The sequence below is a fragment of the Stomoxys calcitrans genome, chromosome 2, assembly GCF_963082655.1.
Source record: "Stomoxys calcitrans chromosome 2, idStoCalc2.1, whole genome shotgun sequence".
In the NCBI taxonomy this organism is placed as follows: domain Eukaryota; kingdom Metazoa; phylum Arthropoda; class Insecta; order Diptera; family Muscidae; genus Stomoxys; species Stomoxys calcitrans.
Window position 1 is genome coordinate 59,602,280 of NC_081553.1, and position 20,457 is coordinate 59,622,736.

The 20,457-nt window shown below is 35.1% G+C and overlaps 1 protein-coding gene across 1 annotated transcript in view; it reads right to left on the reverse strand.

Annotated features, from left to right (window-relative positions):
- The window catches only part of LOC106088277 (zinc finger protein 1), a 92,492-nt gene that overhangs the window by 30,461 nt on the left and 41,574 nt on the right, over nucleotides 1–20,457 (reverse strand). Inside the window, exons 2-3 of the mRNA XM_013253704.2 lie at nucleotides 4,708–4,898; nucleotides 2,626–3,471 (exon numbers count right to left, since the gene is read on the reverse strand). Coding sequence (XP_013109158.2) covers nucleotides 2,626–3,471; nucleotides 4,708–4,898 — 1,037 coding nt within the window. The remainder of the gene's footprint in view (nucleotides 1–2,625; nucleotides 3,472–4,707; nucleotides 4,899–20,457) is intronic.

Genomic DNA, 20,457 nt, shown 5'->3' on the forward strand with positions numbered 1-20,457 from the left:
TTTTCCACAGAATACAATGGGACTCTCGGAGACACTGAAATCTTGGAATAATGAGGTTGATCCGAAGGCTTATCTCAGAAGAATTTATGGTAAAGAAAGCCCTAAAAAGCTTCCAACCATTTAAGTCATCCGGATTTGATGGAATATTTCTGTCGTTAATACAGAAGGAGGCTAACTATGTGGCTTTCCAACTGGCCGCCACTTTCAAAACGTGGCATATACTCCGAAAGCCTGGCAGAAGGCAAGTGTGTTTTTTATACCCAAGCCCGGCAAGGCAGCTTATGCGACATTAAAGGGCGTGCAGATCTATAAGCCTTAAGTCCTTTCTACTCAAAACTATGGAAGAGTAGAACATTCAGCGAACTGCTTCAATTTAAACAGCATGCCTATGACAGGCCCTGCACGAGAATAGAAGAATCCTTCGATGCCAAGACGTACACATTGGCAGTATGCACTGACATCGAAAGTACTTTTAACAATGTGCGGACCGACAAGTTGATCCAGTTACCTAAAACCAGTACCGGGACCTTAGAGATGGGATAAATTATATGCCAAGGAACAATTGGATACATTGCGAGTCCCATGACATAAATATAAGGGAGAGAGCGGCACAGGCTACGCCAAAGGGGAGCATTTTATCGCCGCTCCTTTGGGTGACCACAATAAATAACCTATTACGAATTGTTACTGAGGAGGAATTTGAACCTGTCTGCTATGCAGACGATGTTATAACACTTCTTAGGGGTAAGAATCCGAACCAGCTTCTGCATAGCTGGCCGAAAGGGTCTGGCATATGGCATATAACTGACGTAGACCCATGGTTCTCATTGTTAATCTAGAGAAAACTGAAATATGCCTGTTTCGCGAGGAAGACGTAGATGGGCCAATTTGACGAATCACGTTTCCTCAATAAAACTATTTTGATATCTGACAAGGACAAATACTTAGAAGTGATCTTCAGGAGCGTACTGAGATGGCTCACAGATGTTGGGCGAAGGCTTCAAATGGGTCCTGAATCCGAGAATAGTCCAATGGCTCTACAGAAGTGTAATTAGACTAATAATTACCTACGCCTCACTAGTTTGGTGGACTGCTATGGAGCAAAAATGCAACGATTGGACCATAGGACGTATAAGAGGAGCGATGAGGACCACGACCACTAGGGCAATGGAGACTACTCTACATATCCGACCCATTGACATACAGATAAATGTGAAGCAGCCACTGCGGTTATGAGACTTAAGGCTTAAGGTGAGAATGGATTGAGGATGGGAGCAGCACATACCATTGCGGTATAATCGAGGCGACGATAGGAAAGCTGGAAGGAAGGGAAGAGGTTCGATTACCCAGGCGTTCAACATCATAGATTAAAAATAGATTTATTATTTTTAAAACCCAGGTATGGATATATTCGCATTTAAAGTTAATCCAAAACAGCTTTAAGCGGTGACCAAGAATTTGGAGTAAATCATAATTTCATCATCTGTCATTTTATTTCCTTGATTTTATTTCCTATATTTCTTTGATTTTTATGGACAAGGCATAGTCGTTATTGCTGGAGCTCTTCACAGAGCTTCAGATTAATCAACCGTACAAAATACATAACTTCAATCAAATCTGTTAATGTGTCTTGCCCACCATCACAGTCAGTCAGTCAGTCAGTCACAACAAGCAATAGCCTTTTATGATGAAGAAGACTTGGATTGTTGTAGTGCCATAATATTTTTCTTCTCGTGGGAAGAAGATGCATGGGAAGAAGTCAAGCCAATGAAGAAAAAAAAACCTAAACCTACCAGCCAACGCAGTTCAACCTCTGAGGTATTGAATGTTAAACAAAGCCCAGCTTTGTTCTCTGTATAGCAAAAAGGGGGGAAACCGCTAAAGCACACAGAAGAGAGGGACGGGGAGAGAGGGAGAGAGAGCGACGGACTAGTCAGCCAATCGAGTTGTTGTTGATGTATGGTACAAAGATCATTTGTACTTTGAATATCCACAACAGTGAAGGCGTGCAAACTCTGATCAACTATGGCATAGGAAGGTGTATAGCTCTGATATCAAACCTTTGTGGTTTCTCTATATATAAAATAATACGATGTTGATATACATTTTGCGGTTTTGCAAGTTCGAAACGAGATAGTTGCACTATTTACTGAGGACTGTTAGTAGCGGACTTGTGAATCACTTGCAAGAATTTCTATAAAAGAAATCACTTGTGTTGTTGGTTAAGAAGACCAAACCCAGGGGTATCAGCTAGACCTTTGGAATGAACATTTACCATTGATGCAATGATGTAGCCCGAAATATAATGGCTTATCAAGTTACATCTTATTTTTCTCTCCTTCTTTTGTTATTTTTAATGGTGCTCCCTTCAAAATTTCTCAACATTTAAAGTAAAACAAAGTAAACTCTTTGTATTCCTGTTCGCAGCAATTGTGTTTAGGAATTTTTTTTTGCTCTGTCTTAAGTTAAGTGCCTTTCAGATACATAGTTTATGATGTTGAGTTATGAGTTCTTGTTGTTTTCAAGTGCATTTTGTTGAAGTATTTTCTTATTTAACGTATCATTAACACTTAAAGTCATTATTTCTTAAAAAAAAAAAAAAATTAAAATGAAATTTCTACTTACTTGATTAACACCATTTAGGGACTGTGGCGACTGCGCATTGGGTGAATGCATAAGTTCATGTTTCTCCAATTCGTGACGTGTTTGAAACAATGCAGTACAATGCAAGCACTGATACGGTGGACTTATGCTGCTGGCCGCTGAATTATTATCACTGCCTCCACATGAGCCAGGACTTGAGGTGGAGCGTATGGTATCCATGGTATCATACGAATGATGTTGATTCGAAGAATGTTGCTGTGCGGAGGAGAGTGCATGTGGATTTAGATGATGATGATGGTGATGATGCTGATGTTGGGTATGGCCATTGAAACCTCCTAATAAATGGGATGTGGGTGAGGTATTGCCAGCATTTTGTTGCTGCTGCTGTTGTTGTTGTTGTTGTTGCTGCTGCATGGCCAAGGCAGCCATGAATTGTGCCGCGGCCGCAGGATGTATATTATGCGGTAAGTGTGCAGCAAATGGTGATGTGGAGAGATCTCCCACCAGCGAATTGGAGGAGTTGAGACCATTGTTGTTGTTGCTGTTGGATATATGTTGTTGCGAGGAGGGTGGTGGTGTATTGGGGGCAGATGAATTATGTGTAGGTGTGGCATTAATACTATTGTTATTCTTCTCTTGGCTATTGTTGTTATTGTTATTAAAAATTTTCGATTCACTTGAACTTTGATTACTTTCGTTGTCATCACTGTCATCCACATTAGTGTTGGCAGGATCACCAATCATATTTGTGGTATTTGAGGCTAGATTTTGCCCCTGATGCAAATGTTCAGCTGGCGGACTGGGATAGGAGGGTTCAATGTTTAATTTATCGTGAGGATGCTCATTGGCAATGTGATCACGGAGAGACTGCAAAAGAAGGAAAGATTTTCTTTAAATATTCCATGTGAATATATTTGCATTTAAAGTTAAATTTTCTGCAGAATAATCAATCACACAACTAGAAAAATTTGATTGCTGATTAGAGGTGTGCACATGAGACGTGAGTTGTCACGCGTGAGTCACATGATTTGTGAATGAGATTTAAATCCAATCATATGATCGTGAGTGACCGCGATTGAATTCAAATTATTCGTGCGTGAGCTTGACTGAGTGAAATCACGACTCACGAGCCGCTCAAAACTCTCGAGACGTGTACGACTCACGAAAGTTCACGACACACGAGACGCTTACGACTCAAGAGCCGCTCAAAACTCACGAGACGTTTCGCGAGACCCTTACGATTCGCGAGCCGCTCACAACTCACGGGAAAATCACGACTAAAGTAGAAGAATAACGGAACATACAATTTTTTGCATGCTCTCAAATCAAACGGCTCACGACTTACGAGACGTTTACGACTCACTAGAAAACCACGACTAAAGTATAAAAAAAATAACGGTACAAAAAAAAAAAAAAGCAAATAAGTGGTTATGCAGGGCTGATACATTTTATACATTGATATTTGTAAGTTGAAATGCTGTATGATTTGAGATGCATGGAACAAAATTATTATTCTCTTAATGGAAAAATATTTGTTTAACCGTGAGTCTTATTTTTCCCGTGAGTCGTGATTTTCTCTTGAGACGTGATTTACTCGTGATTTTCTCATGAGTCTTGATTTTCTCGTGAGTCGTGAGTGCCACGAGATTTTCTCGTGAGTGCCACGTGATTTTCTCGTGAGTACCACGTAATTTTCTCGTGAGTGCCATGTGATTTTCTCGTGAATGCCTCGTGATTTTCTCCTAAGTGCCACGTGCGTCATGAGTGGCTCGTGAGTCGTGATTGTCTCGTGAGTCGTGCGTGAGTAAAAGTTATGTATCGTGAGCGTTTGTGAACGCGAGTCGACATAAAAAAGTCGTACATGAGTAACATTTTTTTCTCGTAAGCGTACGTTAGCGTGAGGGGATAATCACTCACGCGCACATCTCTACTGCCGATATCAGCAAACACTGTCTGATGATATTTAATTAAAATTTTGTATCTTTTGAATGAAACCATACAAAATTTTTTGAATTACTGCTGTCCCATTTTCAGCAGACTTTCTGCTGTGGCTACAAACATTTTTGCTTTTTTTACCAACAAAATTTCTCTGAGTGCACTTACCTCGAAACCCCCCAATCTTATGTGACATTGAGGACATGTGACCATAAAGTCAGTTTGTTGAGGTGTGGGTGAGGCAGCTCCCAACGATGAAGCTGGTACGCCACTAGAATTTTCATCATCAACTGTGTTACTGCCACTACTGCTCTTTGACTGCTGATGATGGTGATGCAATGTAGAGGCCAATGAAGGAACTGCAAAGAGAAAGAAAAAAAATTCTAGGAATTAGAAAACAAATATTATCGGTAATAAGAAAAAATAAAAAAAAATAAAGGAGGAGGGCCTATTGTTCTTTAATTTCTTTATCGTAGACTTTTTTTGTGTGCAGACTAACATAATTCATTTAATTAAATTAAATTAACCCTACTGAAGCTAAATGTTTAATAAAGAGACCTGCCTCGCCTCATATGAGTGTAAAATCGAATTTGCGATAAGCCTTATAAAGTCCATAGCCTTTTTAAATTAAAACAACAATGAACGGTGTATGAAAAAAAAAACATTCTTTACGTAAAGAATGTTTAATGGGGGTATACAAATCTCTCATCCCCCTATCAAATGTACAGTTCAGGCATTGAGTCAATGAAAGAATTCATGTGAAAGAAATCAAACAATTGCCTTATGCAGTTAGTTTCCTTTGCTACTTCTTTTTCGTTTCGTGGCATTTGGTGTATGCTGAGTGCAAGAAAGAGTTCTTTTCAAGGTATCCCTTGCTAAAGTCATATGAAATCCCACACAAGCAATGATGATCTCATTCAAGATTCTCAGGAAGAGAGAGTCAAGCCAATAATATAATACATTAAAAATGGCTGTGTGGCACCTCAGCTAAAATGCCTGACTTCTTGACTCCATTTTTTGTGTGTGTGTGAGTTTTCACAAAAAAAAGGTCGGCAAGAGATCACCATGTTGGATTTTTTTTCCTGTTGCTTGCACACTAAGTTATTGTGCGAGTGTTAGTGCGTGAGCCATGAATTCTTCAAAAAACAAAAAAAGGTGAGACAGCAGCACTACTCAATGAAGACGTTTATAAGTTATAACAACAGCAACAACTTTCAAGTCGTGCTCAAAGCTCTAGTAGAGAGAGGGCCAACGGAGAGCCAAAGGGAGAGAAACCTGCCAAGTCATGGCAAAGCTAATTGAAAAACAAAAGCAACCTCAAGATGGTTGATTGCGTGCTGCTTTACTCCACCTCTCAGTGAAAATAAAACAACAAAAAAAAAAACGAACCGTAAAGAAACGTGAATAATGAAAATGGAGTTGATGTGGAACAACCTTATCTCTCTGCTCAGTACAGTCTGTGGGCTGTTCTGTTCAAAGTAACGACAGCAACACGGCGACCAGGCGGCAAATGATTTAGTAACGGGTGATTGTTAACATTAATATCAATTGAAGCGGCGACGACAACACAACGATAACGTACAACAACAAAAAACCAGTGTGATGTGTGTAACATAACATCGTTTAACTGGTTGCTTGTTGTTGTTATGAGTTTTTGTGTGTAAATTTTCGTGGTATATGCTTGCTCCGAACGAACTGCAATAAAAGCGACCAGCGACCAGGCCTAAGTCACCGAACTTTTTTTCCTTCTTCTTCTTCATTATTATTAATAAATACACATACTGAATGTAAGAAGAGTAGGCATGCATTCAAAAACTTCATTATCGTTATTATTGCACGGCTGATAACCATCATCATCATCATCACCATTGTTGTTGTTATACTCATCAAATGTCATTTGATCGTATACCTTAATTTACCTCAATTAAGAACAAAAAGCAGCAGCAACAGCAGGCAAGCTGCATTAATCGAACTCACCGTGCATAAATGCTTGAGCGTTCAATGAACGATGGCATAAAATTACATGCGGGCGGGCGCGGGTCATCACACACAAACACACACTCGCTCACAGGCATCAATGAGTGCAAGCAAGCCATAGCATAATGTGGCATAGGGGAAAATTGTAGTTATTGCTTTGTACATTTATTTTGGGTTAGCCCTAGTTGCAGGAATAATTCGTTTGATTGAATGTAACACTCAAGCGTGCTCGTTCATTGCAAATTTATAAAGAAAATTAAAGAAGAAAATAAACATTTATAAAATACATTTAATAGAATCTAACTTCATTAATTGTTTTTATGAAACGATAAGCAGTGTGAGAGTGAGGGAAATTATTTAAGGAGTTTGGCGGGTACAATGGTATAATGAAATAATTTCTTATAATGCGGGCATGAAAATGACTTCTATAAAATCATAAAAAATAACATTGAAAATGAAATTGATTAGAAGTTTGACTTAAGTGTGTTCGCGAGAAAATCATACGAAATGGTTTAGATATTTTGAGGAATCATTAATTTTTCAAATTTCTTTATCTTTATGGTATAGAAGATAAAAATTCCAAAGCCTCCATCCACCAAAGATAAATTTTCGTTTGGAACTATATCAACTGAATACTTCAATAAAAATTGTACACATTTCAAGTACATAGATTCTTGATATCATTTACTGTCAATAATTACCCAAGCATTCAAATTGAAAGTTCATTGAGATGTTTCTCATATGGAGAAATATTTTTAGAGTTTTTACATGTTTCTATAACAACGAAGGGCCTCAAAACTATAACATAAACCCAGACTCATTGGGTATATTTGCATTTAAAGTTAATTTTTATCATAGAGACAACTAAAAAGTCTGAACTTTTTAACAAAATAAAGTACATTGTAACGTTAACTATATGAAAAAGGATTAAAAACAATAGTTTTCCTACCATTTTACGATTATCGTACTTTCCCAGTAGTAGTATTTTAATACCTTCCCTGGTGTTCTTTCGCTTGCCTTATTGGAAAAACCAATCATTTATATTTGACATCCCTAAATGTTCTATTTGCTAAACTAAATACCAATTCACACAAATTTATTGCCATTTAAGATTTAGTTTACTTTTTCGGCAATATTGTCAAAATATTTATTGTTGTTTTATGTCTTTATTAATATTAATTTCAAATATTTTATTGAAATGTCATGTGTTGAGTGATTCTCTTTTTGGGTGACATTCAATGCGCATGTGACGTATTTTTTTTTTATTATTATTTATGCTTTACATACTACATATACCCATGTTGTTGGCATTTAATTGAATTCTATTAAGTTTTCGTGGGTATAACGTAACGTGTGATGCCAAGCATTTTCGTGACACAAATTGATTTGAAATAATTGGTTAGAGCGGAAATAAATAAAAAATATGAAAACATAAAAAAACTAACTATGTATACCTAGTTAAAAGTAAAGAAAGGAACTCAATGGAGACAACCTGAAACCATCCCTGGGAAAGAGTAATTAAACAAAAAAATAGTTTTATAGCAACAAAGAAATGTCAAAAAAAATTTTTAGTAAAAAAAATTATTTTTTAGGTCGGCAGTTAGTTTATGTATGCCTGTTTTTTTTAATTTAAGGAAAACCCTCATGCGATTAAATTCAATATTTCTAAAATTTACATTTTATGTAAAAAAATACAATTTTTAGTTGTTTAGATTCCTACTGTCCCTATCTACTATTTTGAGAAACTCATTTATATCGCTTGAAATAGTTATTGCAGTAAAGCACAAATGTTTTGAAATAGTTTATTGGTGGACGTCGCTTTTATTTTATATAATAATAGATGGGAACAGTAGGAATCGCCTCGAACTACTATTAAAAATTAACGCGTAGGCGTTAAACGCTTGATTCCCTTGTGCGATTTGGATGAAATTTAACATTTTTATCAATTTGAGAATTTATATCTACGTAGTAATTTAAAAAAAGATATGGAGAAAATTAAAAAAAAGTTTCCATTTTATGTGAAAAATAGAAATTTTAGTTGTTTAGATTCCTACTGTCCCTATCTACTATTTTTAGAATATCACTTATATGGCCTGAAATATTTATTGCAGTAAAGCACAAATGTTTTCAAAAAGTTTATCGGTGGACGCCGCTTGTATTTTATATAGTAGTAGATGGGAACATTAGGGATTGCCTCGAACTATTAAAAACCAACGCGTAGGCGTTAAACACTTGATTCCCTTGTCCGATTTAGTTAAAATTTAACATTTTTATCATTTGGAGAATACATATTGACGTAGACATATTTTCAAATTTTTTTTTAATAAAAAATATGAAAACAATAAAAAAAATAAATTTTTTACATTTTTGAACAAAAATATTTTTTTACACTTATGATATTTTTACTTATATTTTTTTAAGGATAATTTCAAAAATGTGGATTCTATATGGATTTTTGAAATCCCTTCAAAATTCATTTTTTTTTAATTAATATAATGAAGTCGGAGCTAAAGCCCAAAGTTGTAGCCAAACCAGGCAGAGTTATCACTCCCATTCTGAAAAAATTTTGAGCTTTATAAAATGGATGACTTAACCTTAACATGTGTACACATGGGGAGACCACCGTAGCGCAGAGGTTAGCATGTCCGCCTAAAACGCTGAAGGCCTGGGTTCGAATCCTGGCGAGACCATCAGAAAAAGAAAAATTTCATCGGTGGTTTTTCCCTCCTAATGCTGGCAACATTTGTGAGGTACTATGCCATGTAAAACTTCTCTCCAAAGAGGTGTCGCACTGCGGCATGCCGTTCGGACTCGGCTATAAAAAGGAGGCCCCTTATCATTGAGTTTTTATTTGAATCGGACCCCTGTTCCTTAGTGAAATGTTTATGGGCAAAATTTGAAAATTTGATGAATACACATGACTTTATTTGAAGATAATTTTTTTTCTAACTGATTTCATTCGTTCATCATATGCAAATTAAAACTTCTTTGCTAACTTGAGCTAGAACTGTATTTTTATTTTTTACCTATTCGTCGTTAATGTGTTAATTTCCTACTATCCTCATCTACTAAATTACAGGATAATTCATAAATTTATTTTTTCTGAACCCCAATTTAAACATTTATTTCCATTTATTTGAAAAAATTTTTAAAATGTATTGCTATATTCCTACTGTTCCCATCTACAATAAAGTAGGATCACATATACATTTTTTTTATTCAATAAAAAAAACAAAAATTTAATCATTACATGGTAATAAAGTCATTTATAAAAATTAAAGGTTAAATTAAGGTTATGGCAGTAAAATATACATAAACACTTATGGATCCTTATACCTATACTTTTAAATCGTAACCCTCCTAATGCTGACGACATTTGTGAGGCATTTTGCCATGCCATTCGGACCTGGCTGAAAAAAGGAGGCCCCTTATCATTGGGCTTGAACTTGAATCAGACAGCACCCAGTGATATGTGAGAAGTTTGCCTCTGCTCCTTAATTGAATGTTGATGGACAAATTTCCATTTGCAATTTTAATATTTATTTCGGTTTAATAGACAAAAATCGATATTTCTATTGTTCAAATTCCTATGGTCCCCATCTACTATTTGATAAGAGTATACGAAACTCCTGTTTTCTTAACAAAGAAAGTCATTACAATAAGTATTAAGTAATATATATAAAGAAAATTAAATGAAAAAAGCCTATTTAATCGAAAATTATCAGTAGTAGATGGGGACAGTAGGAATTTTAAAATAAAAAATTTTGAAAAAAAATCACAACTAACTCTTTTAAAATGAAACAATAAGTGTTAAGTAATATATATGTGAAAATTAAATGAAATATAGCCTATTTAATCGAATATTACCAGTAGTAGATGGGGACAGTAGGAATTTAAAATCAAAAATTTTGAAAAAAATATCACAACTAGCTCTTTTAAATTGAAACAATAAGTGTTAAGTAATATTTATAAAAAAATTTAATGAAATATAGCCTGTTTAATCGAAAATTAACAGTAGTAGATGGGGACAGTAGGAATTTTAAAATCAAAAATTAAAAAAAAAAATCACAACTAGCTCTTTTAAACTGAAACAATAAGAGTTAAGTAATATATATGAAAAAAATGTAATGAAATATAGCCTATTTATTCGAAAATTACCAGTAGTAGATGGCGACAGTAGGAATTTTTAAATCATAAATTTTGAAAAAAAATCACAACTAGCTCTTTTAAACTGAAACAATAAGTGTTAAGTAATATATAGGAAAAATTTTAATGAAATATAGCCTATTTAATCGAAAATTACCAGTAGTAGATGGGGACAGTAGGAATTTTAAAATCAAAAATTTTGAAAAAAAATCACAACTAGCTCTTTTAAACTGAAACAATAAGTGTTAAGTAATATATAGGAAAAATTTTAATGAAATATAGCCTATTTAATCGAAAATTACCAGTAGTAGATGGGGACAGTAGGAATTTTAAAATCAAAAATTTTGAAAAAAATCACAACTAACTCTTTTAAACTGAAATTAATTGTTATTGCAAAAAAACATACATAAACTTTCAAATCTTAGTAGATGGGATTTGTAGGAATCTTCATATTTGCTCTCTGAGGGTTACATATGCAAACAATGCTTAAAATTGTTAAGAAATTTAATTTTTTTTTTGTTTTTTAATATAGAGTTTTATCGAACATTTTATTAATAATTGCTTGCAATTATTCATTTCATTTAAAGCAAACATTAAATTCACTTAAATTTCACAAGTAAGCGGGCTGCTTTAGTCTCCCTTGTGTTAAAACAAAATGACTCCATTTTCTGCATACACCATTTAAAACCCCCCTGCTTGTGCACGTTGAATGGGTGTTTGCAGCAGTGTCAAGTTCTTTGTGCAAATTATTTTTGTATTGTTTCATGTTCTCCTGGGTTTCGTATGATTTTATTTGTTTGCAATGCCTACCCATGCCACTTTGGCTTTGGCTGCCCCCACAAAATCCCAATTTAAGCTGCTCTTACTGTTAAGTAAATTGTTTGCCAATATTTTTATGTGTTTTATTTTTGGTATTGCAAGCGGCGATGAATATCTCTCTTTTTACTCCCTTGGCCAGGCAAAAGATGGCATGTATGTTGTCCCCGAAACAAACAAACAAAAAAAAAAAAAACGGTAACTTTTTCGAAACAGTTGTAAAACTGAAAATTGCATGGAATGTTTTGTTCAGCTCAATTGTTGTGTATAAGAAATAACCAAAAATGAGAGAAAAAAAAACACACACACACACACACAAAAACCAAAGTGAAAAGACACTCACACACATAAAAGACAACATACGCTGAACATATGCAAAAATACCTTTTGGGTAAAAATTTCAGGCTCACCGAACAATCACTAAAAAAAAGAGAAAATACAACACCACCAAAAAGGGAAAATTCTCTGTATCGTCATTGTAACACACACACACACACACAGGAAATAAAATACAAATAAATTCCCCAAAAATAAAGCCAAGCAAAATTCGGCAATGCAATGCAATGAAACAAACAATTTTTTGGCTAAAAAATTTTTAAAGGCCACATTGTACGTCTGTCCGCCTGTCGATTGGGGGTAGAATTGTTTTTGTTTTTGTTTTTTTGTGGCAGCTCACAAAGGACCCAATGTTTTTTCGGCAGTTTCGTTCCTTTTTTCGGGAGTGTGTGTATTTTGGTATTAATTTTAAATAAAACAGAAAATTTTGGTTGGTGTTGTTTATGAGGAACAAAAGGCTAGCCTTTGGCTACAATGCAACGCCTGCATAATCGTAGCTTTATAAACGAGATATCCCTTCCCTCCACACGTTTTTCGTATATACTCGCAGATGCCACACATAGCCTACTGGCTTTTGAAAAGCACAAACGTATAAAAGTTGCCCGCTTTTTTCGTTTTTTTGGCTCATCGTTTGTGGGCATAAAAGTGCATTTTTGCTTATGTAAATATTTTATATTGTTCAATAGTTATAAATTTCACACAATTGCCGAGTAATTGTTAAAATGTTAAATAAAGTCCCAATTGTTGAAAATTTTAATTAATACACCGTTATAGTAATATGAGGTGGTTGCTTTTTGTTTTACTCTCAGGAGATTTTTCATTTATGTAGGAATAAAATTTAAATTGCTTCGTTAAATTTGTAATTTAATTGTGGGAAAAATGTTTCAAAATGTATGATTTTATTATTGATGGTTGTAGCATATTAGTGGTCAATAAGAAAATTAAAAAAAAAATGTTTTGAGTGATATTTGTAAATTTCAGCATGCAGTTTTAGTCTTTCTTGTTTATATTTTTAATTGTTAGGTTTCAATTTTCCCAATTTTCAAGGATTTTTTCTATGTTTAAAATTTAAAAATTTTTTTTTTACAATTTTAATGTTAGTTGCTTTTGCTGATTTTAGCTCAAACGAATTGATACATCTAAAACAAAAATTTTGAAGCATTTGCCTTAGATTCCTCTTTTGAGAAAACCAAAATATGTTTATGTGTGCAGCAAACTTCAAATATTTGTTTTGGGATTATCTTAAAACGAATTGATGAGGAAAAAAACTTATATCCTTTGATTTGTCTTTAGCAACAGCTAAATAAATTGAACAATTTTCTTTATGTGTGCACAAGGTTTTGAAAATGTAACTTAATATTACTTTTAAACGAATTGATTTAGATAAAAAGCCTATTCAAAAAGAATTTTCATTATTTTCTATTCAAGAAACTAGAAATTTGGTACATGTGTGCACATATATATTATATATATTGGCAGTTAATTCTCTAAACGAATTGATCTAGACTAAAGCCTTCAAATCAATGGCTCAATTTCAACTTCTATCAAGGAAAATTTCAAAGAAGTCTTTGTGTGCAGCTTAGTTTTTTAGCTATAATAATTTTGCTCTCCTATGACAATACGAATTGATATGGACATAATTTAGCAATTTTTCGTTGCATTGTTGTCTTCTTATTTCAGGTGGTTAAGGGTTTCCATGTGTGCAGCGGTTTCTTCAAATTATAAAGCAAATATGTTTTATAAAAATTGATTTGACACACGCTATAACTTCAAAAATCAACCGTTTCCTCCTATTAGTTCTCTAAACGAATTGATCTAGACTAAATAACTTATAAAGAATGGCTTGATTTCAACTACTATCAAGGAAAATATCAAAGAAGTTTGTGTGTGCAGCATATTTTTTGAGCTATATTAATTTTGCTTTCTTACGACAATACGAATTGATATGGAAAAACTACACCATTTTTTTGTTGTATTGTTGTCTTCTAATTCCGGGTCTTAAAGGTTTTCCATGTGTGCAAACGTTTCTTCAAATTATAAAGCAAATATGTTTTATAGGAATTTATATGACATTTCCTATAAAGTTCAAAAATCAACCATTTCCTCTTATTTCTAATACTAATCAAGATGGTCATGTGTGAAAATTATAACTTAAGATATATATTATTTTGATGGCCTCACAGCCATACAAATTGAGATAGACCAAAACTTTGTATCTAATAGCTTAGGTTCAAGTTTCATTGATGGAAATTGCAAACAAGTATGTGTGTGCAGCATATTTGACGAGCTTTAGAAATTTTGCTGTCTTATGACTATACGAATTGACATGGCTATACTATAGCAATTTTTCGTTGCATTGCTTTCTTCTTATTCCGGGCGTACAAGGGTTGCCATGTGTGCAATAGAGTCTTCAAATTATAAACCATATAAAATTTAAACGAATTGATATGAGACCCGTGGTAACTTTCAAAAATCATTTGTTTCCTCTCATTTCTAAAGCTAATCAAGATGTTCATGTGTGCAAACTATAACTTTAAATAACTAAAATTTTGTTCCCTAACAGCAATACGAATTGATAATGACTTACTATTAATTTTTTTTTGTTTCTATCATTGTTTACCTATTCTGGTTGTTTAAGGGTTACCATGTGTGCATAAGATTTTTCAAAATTTAAATGATATATTTTTTATATGAATTGATATCATATAGCCTAAAACTTTCAAAAATCAGGTTTTCCTTTTTGTTCATAAAATGGATGAAGTAGTCTCTGTGTGCATTGAATAGGTTAGTTACAGAGACTTTTCACTTTTATTGGCTCTAAGAAATAAGAAGGGTAACCCTGTCGAATTGCATGAGGTTAGTTATAGAGATTTTTCATTTTTATTCGCCCTAAGATATAAGAAGGGTAACCCTACCAAATTGAATGAGGTTAGTTATGGAGATTTTTCCGTTTTTTTTTTAAATAAGAGGGGTAACCCTGCAAGAAGGACACCGTGGTGCAAAGGTTAGCCTGTTCGCCTATGACGCTGAACGCCTGGGTTCAAAGCCTGGCGAGAATATCAGAAGCAAAATTTCAGCAGTGTTTATCCCCTCCTAGTGATGGCTACATTTGTGAGGTACTATGCCATCCAAAAACTTCTTCCCAAAGAGGCATCAGACTGCGCCACGCCGTTCGGACTTGGCTATAAAAAGCAGGCCCCTTATCATTCAGTATAAACTTGCATAGGACAACATTCATTGATATGTGAGAACTTTGCCTCTGTTCCTTAATGGAAGGTTCATGGGCAATTTTGCATTTTGCCAAATGGGTTTAGTTTTCTTTATACTCTTGGTACTTGTGTGTGCGCGCAAAATAATTTTTAATTGTTTTCAAAATTTTTTTAATTTTAAATTTTACTATAACTCAAAATCAAGTTCACATGCTGCTGAATTTTTGCCTTCCTTTCAAAACGTATCCAGCTATTATAAGATCACCTGCCGCTGGATTATTTCCTCTGCTTTTTCAAACTAGATATTCTAGCCAGTATATGTCTTTCTTCATTTGCCATTAAAAATAACTTAAACAAAAACATTACTTTTAAAATGTTTTAAGAAAAAGAGGAAACAAAAAAGAAAAAACAAACGAACACACAACAAATACAATAACAAAGTATCACCCCTAGAACATTCCTAAAACTACAATGTTGTGTATTATTTGATTTCACATTTGTGCTGGCCCTGATCAATACCATCACCTAAACTATGCCATATAGACCGTAGACCATATAGCATATAGCAGCACATGCAGCTAGTAGGCAAAATTTAATGGTGAAGCTGTTAAGCATAGTGTATAGATGCGGCTGGCTGAATGGCTGGCTCACTGGCGTTTGGTCTCCTTTTGACATATAATACATCATGATGCTGTGACAAGTCTTTAAAATGTCTAACTAAACGTTAGTCCGTCTGTCTGTCCGTCTGTGCTAGCGTGCCTGCCATCCATGGCAGCAGTAAGCATTTGTCTCCCTCCATATGTTTGAATATTTGATGGCATTACCACAACCCAAAAGTAAAAAAGCTAAAATTAGTCGAAACAACTTTTGCAGCACGACCATACTATAGTTAGGAGACCGAATGGCCTCTTGCAGGTCCATTGAGACCATGGCTGCCTTGCCTTTCCTTACTTTTTTTGCACCTTTGCCGTGCTCTGGTTATTTAAAACCATTGTAATTTCTCTCCTAAGGGGCATAGCAAACAAATGAATCACTTCTCAAGCAACCAAAGAAGTATTAAAAGAGACGTCCGTCCATTCGTATGTATGTTCATTTGTTCCATACATCACATATGTTGTTGAAGTTGTTTCCTTTACTCAGAGTGTATGCTGGTGTTTTCCCTGGGTAATTTTTCTAAAAAAAAAAAACGAAAAAAAATCTTAAAATTTTACCTAAGATTTTAAGTGCCTTAGACAGGCAAAGCCACCTACATGCAAGGTACATCCAAAGCAGCGCAGCACCATTCATATGTGATTTCATTCATAATGGCTTGCCCTTACATTATATTCGAACTTGTGTTGGTACTGCACTCTAGCTAGAGTCATAAAAATCAACCGTAATAAAGGTGCTTGCGCTGGAGAAAAACAACAACGACACCACAACAACCAGCACTAACACCACTACAAAATTCTTAAGTGTTGACTGTTGGCATTTGTTTTGTTTTCTCTCTCTATTTCTCCTTGGTAAATTCTTTGTCTCTAAAAATAGCATCAATGAGAGTTTGTTTTGTTGTTTCCTATTTGACAGAGGAGTGATGGACATGGACAGACAGGCATACCGCCAAAACCTATGTACCTGATTGTATAGGCAACAAAAACAATTATTAGTTATATCGCACCGCATTGAAGTGCCTTCTTTCATGCCTACCATAATTCGCCTTGAATTCCTATAGGGCTGTTTTATGGTGTTTTTTCTGTCTGATCTCCCTCTCACTATCTGTGGAGAAGTAAGAAAAGTAGAAACATGTGTTTCCAATATGTTTCTTTCCAATATGCCCGAAAGGTGTACAGGCCTGGTTACATTGCAATATCTGTTTGCTTATGGGAAAAGGAAATTCTTATGGATATTTTGGTATTTTGTTTTTAAGAGTTTCCATAGAGGTGGAAGAAGAAGGAAAGGAGTTTTTGTTTTTTGAGGAAAAAGAGATAGGAAAAGCAGTGGAAGATAGGGATTTGGGTCAGGGGCCATGGTGACCCAGAGCAAAGCAGGCATTTGACAGGAATGACTGGGTACGAGTCTTGGCAAGACATTTGTAGTAACATTTGTGAGGCCTCTAGCCATGTAAAAGTTATCCACCAAAAGGTAAGCTGTTTGAAAAATGCTATTAAGGGGAGGTTTTTTAGCATTGAGCTTAAACTAATAGCGGCCTTCACCCGTGAGAGAAAAGTTTTCTTTCCAGAATTTGGAAAAAAATTTTAAAATTTTCTCATAGGTTTGCCCAAGGAACATAGAAGGCAGTGTGAACTTATTATGATGTACACCCCGATCCGTATGCGATCCATATTGTTAGGAATTGAGGTTGAGATTGCTGCCCGACAAGAAAACGATAGTATGGCAACTTTAAACATGGCTGTTAACAAATGTCATCAGAGTCTCAACTGGAGACACAGATGATGCATAACGAAACCAAGATCAAAATTCTGAACTTCTTCTTCGAGTAGGTCAAATCAAGGTTTGTTCGGTTCGAAACCAAGATCAAAATTCTGAACTTCTTTATCGATTAGGTCAAATCAAGGTTTGTTCGGTTTGGTTTTTTGGATTATTGATTTAAAGGTTAGCAAGCCTTCAAAAAAAAAAAAAAAAAAAAAAAACGAACGTCTTCAGGGTATATACAGGAGACCATGAGGAGGCCAAATTAAACCATTATGAAAACGTCAAAAAATGAAAAGTCCAGTTTCATAGGTTATATGAACATTTTTTTACTTTTCTTCCGATTAATGGTGCAAGGGTCAGCAGGTCCTTTCAACAAGCAATTCAACAACTAGAAAATTTAAGTATGGCAGCTTTAAATATGGTTATGTGAAAACACCTCACCAGTGTCTCCAGAAGAATAACGAAACCGTTATAAAAATTCTGAAAATAATACAACTTCTTGGGTTAGGTCAAATCAAAGTTTAGTACTTTTTTTCAACTTATAATAGGGTAAGAGGGCCCTTCAAAAAAAAAAAAAAACTTTATCAGGGTATATGTGACACTGAGGAGGCAAAATGAAACCAATACGAAAACGTAAATGAAAAGTGCAGTGTCTTGGGTTAGATGAAATAAACCTTTGTTAATTTTTTTCGGAAAATTTTAGTATAGCAGCTTCAAATATGGTAGAGCACACGTTATCAGTGTCTTTCCTGAAGACACTGATGATGCGGAACGAATGCATGACGAAAACACAGAGAAATGAAAAATACCGCTTCTTGGCTTAGTTGAAATCAAAGTTTGTTAATTTTTTCCCGATTATTGGTTCAAGGCTCAGCAACCCCTTTCGAGCCATTATTTTTATACCCACCATAGGATGGGGGTATACTTATCTAGTCACTCCGTTTGTAACACCTCGAAATACTGAACTGGGACCCATTTATATTCTTGATCGTCTCGACATTCTGAGTCGAAATAGCCATGTCCGTCCGTCCGTCTGTCGAAATCACGATAGCGCTCGAACGCGTAGAGCTAGCCTCCTTGAAATTATGCAAAGATATTGGGTTGCCCAAAAAGTTATTGCGGATTTTTTAAAAGAAAGTAAATGCATTCGTAATAAAACTTAGGATGAACTTTAATCAAATATACTTTTTTTACACTTTTTTTCTAAAGCTAGCTAAAAGTAACTGATAACTGACAGAAGAGAGAATGCAATAACAGAGTCACAAGCTTTGATAAAATTTGTCAACGCCGACTATATGAAAAATCCGCAATTACTTTTTTGGCAACCCAATACTTTATATTGATGTAGGTCGTTGAGGATGGCAAATGGGCTATATAGGTTCAGATTTGGATATAGCTGCCATATAAACCGATTTCCCGATTTGACTTCCTGAGCCTCTGAAGCCATAATTTTTGTCCGATTTTGCTGAAATTTTGCACATAGTGTTCTGTTATAACTCCCAATGACGGTACGGTTCACATCGGTCAAGAACCTGTTACAGCTTCCATATAAATCGATCACTGAATTTGACTTCTTGAGCCCCTGGAAGCCTTAATTTTCATCCCTCATCAGGGTATTTACTGGAGTCACTGAAGATGCAGAAAGAATACATCATGAAAAAACCCAAAACAATTAAGAACACGACTTTAAAGTCTGTAATTTTTTCTTTTGGATTATTGGTGGCGTAGAACCAGCAGGCCCTTTCTACATTAAGTCTCTTGCAGTTCTGATTTCTAGTGATTAAGAGTTTCCCAAACATCCCATTGCGAAACAAATTAGAGGAAAACTAACTTCTCACAATATCAATTGAGTGTTGCCTTTTTCAACTATAAACTCAATGATAAGGGGATCTCCGAACGGGGTGTCACTGAAAACTGACACCACTTGGTTGAGAAGTTATACATGGCTGAAAAACTCACAAATGTCGCCAGCATTTGATGAGGGGATAACCACCGCTGAAAAATGTTTTAAGCTGTTCGCGCCGACAAGATTTGAACCCGGGCGTTTGAGCACGAAAGGCGGGCATGCTAACCTATGCACCACGGTGGCTCCCCACTTCCAATTTCACTATAAAATAATTCATAGGGACTGTGCTTCATTAAAAATGGCAATAATTTGACAATTTCGAAAATGGTTGAGAACAAACGTCATCAGGGTCTTTACTGGAGACACTGATGATGGCGGATGAAACGGTAATGAAAATGTTGAAAATATGAAAACTAACATTGTGTGGGTTAGATGACATAATTGGTACGCCGGTCCTTCCAACATGCATTTTTCTCTTTGTGGGAACAATGCTTTGTAAGAAACAACAACAAAACGCTGGTATGGCTATTTCGTTGATGGTTGTAGAGTCGTTATCAGTGTCACTACTGGAGACACTGATGAGGCAGAATGAAACCATGATGAAAACTAGAGACACTGATGATGCAGAGTGAAATCATAATGAAAACACTGAGCTGAGTGAAAAATGCAGTTTCAAGGGTGGTAAAAAGTATGAAAATGTGAAAACGGTTGTTGGCTACATCAGAGTTTGTTGTTGTTTGTTCTTTTCGGATTAATGGTGCAAGGGTCACCAGGCGGTTTACGCATGCAGTTTATTGTCATATGAGAGCTTTGCTCTAGTAGAAACAACAATAAGATGCTGGTATAACAATTTTGGTCATATTTTTAAAGAACCCTTATCGGGGTCGCTGCTGGAGACACTGATGATGAGGAATTAAACCATGATGAAAACTGGAGACACTGATGATGCAGCATGAAACCATAATGAAAACACTGAACAAGTGAAAAATGCAGTTTCAAGGGCTAACTGGCATTGAAGTGTGGTAATTTTTTCGGATTTTTGGAGCTGGGTTTGAATTCCGCTCAGACTATAAAATCGATTTTCTCTTTAGTCCTAAGTGCTAGAGACATTTGTGATTATTGAAGCTTGGTTTGAATTCCGCTAAGACTATTAAAACAAGTCTCTCTTTGGCCCTA